Source organism: Euphorbia lathyris, chromosome 1, assembly GCF_963576675.1.
Source record: "Euphorbia lathyris chromosome 1, ddEupLath1.1, whole genome shotgun sequence".
Lineage (NCBI taxonomy): Eukaryota > Viridiplantae > Streptophyta > Magnoliopsida > Malpighiales > Euphorbiaceae > Euphorbia > Euphorbia lathyris.
Window position 1 is genome coordinate 111983201 of NC_088910.1, and position 7652 is coordinate 111990852.

Below are 7652 nucleotides of genomic sequence, written 5' to 3' on the forward strand. Positions count from 1 at the left end.
TGTACCATTTCGAAATATTCCTGATAGGTTGATATGGAAGCATACAAAAAATTGGCAATATTCGGTCAAAACTGAGTACAGGGTCTTAGAAGAACAAAAGCGGGGAGATATATCAGAAGTGGCTTGGAGTAGAATGTGGGATTTATCGATTCCACCAAGGGTCAAATTGTTTATGTAGAAGTTATGCTCTAAATGTTTACCACTATGATCACTCTTAAGGTCACAACACATTAACATACCTAATAACTGTGTAGTGTGTGAAATTGATGTGGAATATAGTTGACACCTATTTTGTGCTTGTCCGTTTGCAGTCTCAGTATAGAAGGAGGCGAAGGATGGTTGAACCTGTTGGAAATTATGATGATTTGATGGAGTGGATTGAATTTATGTGCAGGTCGGTGGATAGTGACTCTTTGATCATTATAATCAGCATTGTATATACTATATGGAAGAACAGAAATACCATCATGTGGTAAAATGACCCAGTTAGTGCTGCAGAAAGTTACAGACGAGTCATGAAATTTATTGTGGAATGACAGCAGGCAAAGGAACATAGAGGTGAAGAGGTGAAGAGGAGAACATGAGGGAGAATGGAAAATGGAGAAGGTGGGAATAATAGTGGTTTGGATTTGCAAAACGAAACCAGGGAAGGGGCGAGGAAGAGATCAGGTTTTCTGAAGGGGCTATGTCGGCTAGGGGAGGATGGCAGCAGTTCGTCGGACCAACAAGGAGTTAATGAAGAGGGGCGAAATAGGGAGGCGGCGACAACCTGTGAAGCAGGAGGCGGACAGACCAGTAGGGGCGGAATTCTGGGCAGCCAACAACGGAACTGTGCAAGACGGCAGCAACAAAGCCGGCAGGTCCAGTAGCAACGTCCTGTGTGGTGCTGGTTTAAAATTAACATAGACGGCATACTGTTTCAAGCATAAAAATATAGTGGGTGGGGAGCAGTGGTTAGGGACGAGGATGAGAAATTTATGGCAGGAGCAATGGACAAGATAGACGGAGCGTACAAAACACGAATGGTGAAAGTATATGTGACGAGGGAAAGCCTAAAATGGGTCAAGGGACAGAATATTGAGACAACCACTTTCGAGACAAATGCGAAGGAGATAGTAGATAAAGTAAATAGGTAGCACCAGACGTTTCGACATTTGGAGACTTGATAGAGGATTGTAAAGAAATTATACAAAGTAATGCATTTTCAGTATCATTTTTTTCTAAGCTAGCGAATAGAATGATTCATTCTGCAGTCAGAAAAGTTATTTCTTATGCCAGTATTTTTTATTTTTTTATTTATCAGACTGATTATGATGGATTGATTATGAGTTGTTATTCCGAAAGATATTACCGTCTCGTTAATACTAATATTGATTAAGTAGATTTTTTTAATGAATTTTTACTAAAAAAACATATAGTGTGTGATGTATGTGTGTGATGTATGGATTTAAAGCTAGTAGTTAACAGTACAAAATTAAAAATTAGTCTCTAACAATGAACGAAAATAAAATTTAAAAATCTAATAATGTATTTTTTAAATAGTACAGTCTAAAAAATGAGAGAGCGGAAAAAGAGGAATAAACTTTTGGGATACTAAAAGAGGATGCCAGCTAGTTGTACATCACACGTGTCATATCCTGGTGGATTTGTCCGCAGAAACCCGCGTCAAGCAGGAAAAAGCAACCCTACAAATTTTAACCTATTAGGCTATTACAACATGCGGTGTTTTATTTTCTGCTGTCAGTGTCACCTTCGCTAATACAGTAAATAAATACCGACGTTAAACAAACACATTCTTAACTCGGTACTGACTCAGTTCCTCACATAAAAAGCCGATCCTTCACGTGGCGGTGAAGTCACGATAACAGAACACACCACTCTATCTCCACTCCACGTCACCCACCACTTGTTCTCCCTCCACGCCACGTTAGTAACAGATACCTAAACGGCATCGCTTCCTTCTGCCCGAAAAATACAGATTATAACTGATAATTTGGTAAAGGTCGAAAAATACGGCACCGTTTCGCTTGCGGAATCTTTGTATTAACAGTAACGAATATTATTAACGGATAGTCTATTTATAGGGTCTATCAAAGGAGTTTTCTTTTGATATTTTAATTTTTTTAATTCCCTTCCGATAATTTTTTTTATTTTATTTTAATTCCCGGATTCGCTTCTTTAATGCTTTGTTGATGTCTGTTCTGCATCTACCAGTCATCGGCTTTTCTCTTCTTTTTGGCTCCCCTGAATGACCATGCATTGAGATTTTCTCTCTCTGGTTTTCTCAGGAGCCAAACAGAAAGTTGCAAATTTTTCTCGCTTTTTTTTAGGGTTTTCGTTTTGATCGAATGACTTTTCATGATGACAGTACAGGACCGGAGCTGATATTGAAAATGGAGGATGAAAATAATATTGTGTATGATACCAAAGGGGATTATGTCGAATTGAGCGAATGTGATGCGGAGGAAGGTGGGTTAATTGGGGTTTCAGAAGGGTCTAGTTTATGTCTATGGAGATGGAGAGGTTCTGTTGTTTGGTATTGGTTTAAGTTGGCTTTCTTGTTTACTTGTTTGGGATTGTTAGCTGCTGTTGTTCTTAAATGGGTCGCCCCCTATTTCATGGACAAGGTTTGCTTTTTCTCAATTCTTTTCAATGTTTTTATTATGGTTTCCAAGCATATTTTGCGATTTCAGTTCATTGATTTTGTTTGTCCAATTCGTAATTTTTCTGGGATGCCTTATACTGATTACTGCTTTTCTTGAATTGGGTTTTTCCTTAATATCCTTGCTTGGTGGTTCGGCTGATTCGAACATTGTCCGCTTTTACGAATTTTGTTTTCATGGTGCTTTTCTGGGTTTTTTCGCGGTGGTTTGGCATACTAAATTTTCCAGTTTGTTCAGGTAGAAACTTGTAGAGAGATGATAATCGAATTGAATGTTCTGTTAAAATTGTTATTGTATAGCTGAATTTACATGTATGCTCAGGGTTCATATGTGCACTCTCAGTTCTTGGTTTGATTTAAGTTTGCTTGATTTGATGTACTTTTTTCGTGTTGATTAGTGTTTCAATGTGTATAGAACCAAGGATAATGTTATACTCTGTTACCAACCCTAATGATGGACAATCATTATTATTAAAGCTCTAATAGACTTTTGTTCCGTAAGTTCCATATATGGGTAGTTGTTATCTCAATAGCTGAATGGTTAATGCAGAACACCAACATCATATTTATAGTCTTTTCCTAATGATGGAAAAAATGTTGTATTGTAAGGGATAGAAATCATGTGTTTTTTTTCCAGAAATTAGTCAGTTGTTATAGGTATTAATTACATGTTTTAACATGCCATTTATAATCTCTGTATCAGCTATATCAGTATATGAATATTTCCCTCTAATAGTTTGTCTAAAGTTTGTGATCTTCAGCATTTACTTCATCTGAGCTGAATGACCTTTAGCGATTTTCTGGTGCTATACTTTCAATATGGAATTGGTGTTTGAACACTTATGCATATTGCTTTAGGAATATTATCATAATGCTAATGTTAATTGTGCCTGAATGTACTTTAAATTTCCTTCCCCTGCCAATTTATTTGGCAAGAGGCCGCTCCTCAGACTCGAACCCGTGACCTCTTGGTCACACGACAACAACGTTTACCGTTGCGCCAAGGCTTGCCCCCAGTACACCCTTGTGGTGGGACCCCTCCCCGGACCCTCGCTAAGCGGGGACACGTAGTGCGACCGGGCCGCCCTTTTTATGAAACTCACAGTAAAACCATTGCTCTAAACCAGCCAAAAATGCTAGAAAATTTGTACCGTTTGTTGAATGTTCATGAATATTTAAAACTTGTCTCTGCCTGACTAGTTAATTTTCAGGAGGTTATTCCTATCATAAACTGGGAGACGACTACTTTTAGCACCCCAGTGCTGGCAGTTATGGTCTTTGCTTCTGTGGCATTGTTTCCTACTGTACTTCTGCCGTCTACACCTTCTATGTGGGTAGCTGGGATGACATTTGGTTATGGCTTTGGATTTTTATTGATCATCTCTGCAACAGCTGTGGGTGTATCGCTTCCGTATTGCATTGGCTCTTTGTTCCTTCATAAGATTCGAGTATGGAATTTGTCCTACAGTTTGTTTTTAATCATGTAATTTTTTTTTTCTGCATGTAATGTAGTTCTATAATAATTAATGCAGGGGTGGTTAGAAAATTATCCAAAGAAAGCTGCCATTTTGAGAGCAGCTGGTGAAGGAAATTGGTTTCATCAGTTTCGAGCAGTAGCATTGATCAGGATTTCTCCATTTCCATATATTTTATATAACTACTGTGCTGTTGCCACACATGTTAAGTATGGACCTTACATCTTAGGCTCATTGGTCGGAATGGTGCCAGAAATTTTTGTTGCGATCTACACGTAAGAGCTCTCAACCCCCAAATGCCCTTTTCAGAAAAGAAAAAATTATATGCATGTGGTTCTACTTATGCCTCGTAATACATGTTTCTGTCATCTTATTGATGTTTGCCTGACTCTTTTTGTGGTGGATGCTTACTTCATTGTTTGTTGTCACATGTACTTAATGTCACACCCATACAGCTTTCTTGCCAATTCCTTTTCGGGATGAATATGCATCTGAATTCTTGTTGCTTATTGTGTCTTTTGGTGTTACCCTCCGCTGTCACCTGATTAAACGTTAAAACTCTCCAAATTGTCTTCATAGTCAATGTTCCATCCCAGCAAACTATGATATTGCAAGAATTTACAATCCCTAAAGGATTGAGGAAGCCTATACTATAACCTAACTTCACTTGAAAACCTTTTTTGTATCAAGGTGACTGATCATTGAACAAATAGTTGTTAGAGAGAGTAGCATTTCCCCCTCATATAGTTGTTAAAGGCGTGGTTAAGGCTCCAGGTGCAAAAGGCACTTGGTCGAGCGCCTTAGCACCACCAAAGGCTTGCACTGTCGCCTTGGCAAGGCGTGTCTTTGTGTGCCTGGCCATGGGGCGCCTATATGCCACGTGGGTTTTCTTTAGGGTTTTAATCTCCACCATGGGATTAGACATATCTAGTGTCCAAAAGAAACATTGAAAAAATAAAGAAAGACTTTGAAGAGATGCAAATTCACAACCGGAAACTAAACTACTTTGTAAATGAGGATGATGAGGATGAAGAGAATCATATCCTTGAAGAAGAATTTGATGATGTTGGAGATGAGGAGAGAGATGATTGATGAATTTGGAGACTGTTGATCAGAAGTAACTATTAGTCAACTTAGGATTTACTCCCTCCATTTCAAAATAGATGACTTTCTAGAAAAAGGTTTTTGTTTCATACATAACATTTTGATTTAATCTATACACATAAATTGATTTTTACCAAATATTCCTTCATTTAAGTTGCCTTTATAAGTGATTCATTAATTAGTGGATGCAATTAATATAAAGGTAACAAAGTTTTTAGTTAAAGTAGTAAACCATTTAATTACATTTCTTAGTTCTTGTACATTCTCCTAAAATGTCATCTATTTTGAAACGGAGGGAGTACTACCATAGTTATTAATGGCGCGCGAAAGGCGCATGGCGTGCCAGGCGCAGTGCTTAGTGCCTTAACACCCTGAATGGCAGACGCAGTTGCCCTGGCGCGCGCCAGGGGCGCCATTGTGCAGTTGCCAAAGGTGCGCCTCTGTAACATAGGTGCACTTTTTAGAAGGGGAAAATACAAAGTATTCATTGCATTTATATTTTAGTTCTATAGTCTTATAATTTTTATTTTTGTAAGTGCGCCTTGTGGCGCTATGGCGAGTGCCATCGCCGTCCGCCATGTAGCAAGGCTGCAAGCCCCTGGCGTCTAAGTGCGCAATGTGCGTTTAATAACTACGAGTACTACTTAGTTGAAGAATATGGTGTTCATTGCATGTTAGAATCTATGATGAAGAATATTGTCATGATTTAGTATTTATTGCATTTTGTTTTTAGAATTTTTCATTTCTTATATTTTGAATAATCTTTTTATGGTTTTGTATATTTTTATTCTTTTAGTGCGCCTTGTGTCACTCAGGCCTGTGCTTGCACCTTGGGCCGAGGCTTCAGGACCCCCTTAGCCTTTCATAACTACGGCCCCTCAATATCATTTTTCCCACTTGATCACCTGATGTCTTCTTTCACACCAAAAATGCCTTGCATACCAATGTCATTAATTCTTGTAAATAACCTGCTTTTTGAGCCTCGTATTTCTTAATAAATTACATCTCCTTGTTTACCCTCTCTCTACACTGCTAGTGAATGGCTTTTTTCTTGAGCTGCATCTCTTAGCACTACACTTTGTCGCTGCTAACCAGATGGCTGCATGAGACCCGATATATGTATCCTAGGAGTTTTTGCCTGTGACCATTGCTGCGGCATGGACACTTGTGTTTGTGTGTGTGCTTTTGGGAACTTAGCATCCTTCAGACGAGCTTGATATTGTTGTATAACAATGTCTAGAATGCTGAATGCCTACCAAACCTTAATGCCATAGGGAGCTTCATTAATCCAGATGTTTAACATTGTTCCATTGGCATTTTGTCTGTCACTCTAATTTTGTGATGATATGAGATCCCCGTCCCCAATCCTCGCGTCACAAGCCTTTGTCTGGTCATAACTAATATGCGGGCTCAGCAGGTGAGTTTGACTATGTCACAGGCTGTAGTATGCACATTCATCTATCAAATTGATTCTTGAATATGGTTCTTAAGCAATACATATATACACATTGGAGCGGTTGTTGAACACGTGCTTTGATATATTGCAGTGGGATCCTAATAGAGGCGTTGGCAGATGCTTCGAACGATCAGCATTCACTTTCAGCTCCTCAAATTCTATTCAATGTGATTGGTTTTTGTGGAACAGTGGCTACCACAATTATCTTTACAGTATACGCTAAAAGACAGCTTAAGGTATTGCAAGATGATCCACAATTGGAATAGATTCTGGTATAGTTTTAGATTTGTTCAAACACAAATCTGCTGTCAGTATCACATATAAGCTGAATTGGAGAGGATGAAGTTTTATTTTATCGAACAACTTTATCCGTGAAAGCAAGCAAGCGTCATTGCTTGAACAAGTCAATTGTGAAATATACAGAAAATGTGGAAGAGAAGAAACATCTAACATAGTGCAAGACTATAGAGAGAGAGCCACTTGTTTTTTCACACTATTTTCTATATCAAATCCTAAGTATGTATATGTTTGATGTTTCTATATTGGGAAGTTGCAAGCAAGGCAGGGCAAATTTGTTGATTGTAAATGAAATTACAATGAAATCTTGTTCACTTGTGTAGCTAATATATATTTTTTGAAGTGTATGCCACTGGTGAATGCAAGTTTCTTCTCTGTAAATTGAATTCACGAGCTTGCTAACCTTTTAATAGATCATGGACTATTGGATTGCTGGAACTTGTGCGGTTGTAATTGCACCATTTTACAAACGTTGAAGTTAAAATGATACCAGTTCAGTTTCAAGCTCAGAGCTATAGTTGCACGGTGGAGGTGCTATTTTATAGGTTGGGTTAAATCACTTTCCTGAAACTTTTGATGCCCTGTTTGAAACATTTTCAAAGTGAAAACTATAAGCTGCCAATTGATGTGGTTAGTTTCAACAATTGTGACGGTGTGA

The 7652-nt window shown here is 38.3% G+C and overlaps 1 protein-coding gene across 1 annotated transcript; it reads left to right on the forward strand.

Moving 5' to 3' along the window:
• The first annotated feature begins 2090 nt into the window (after positions 1-2090).
• On the forward strand, positions 2091-7341 carry LOC136210640 (uncharacterized). Its single transcript, XM_066002000.1, has 4 exons — positions 2091-2627; positions 3874-4110; positions 4195-4412; positions 6789-7341. Exons 1-4 carry the CDS (start codon positions 2349-2351, stop codon positions 6961-6963), a joined length of 909 nt encoding a protein of 302 aa, XP_065858072.1. The 5' UTR covers positions 2091-2348; the 3' UTR covers positions 6964-7341.
• The last annotated feature ends 311 nt before the right edge of the window (positions 7342-7652 follow it).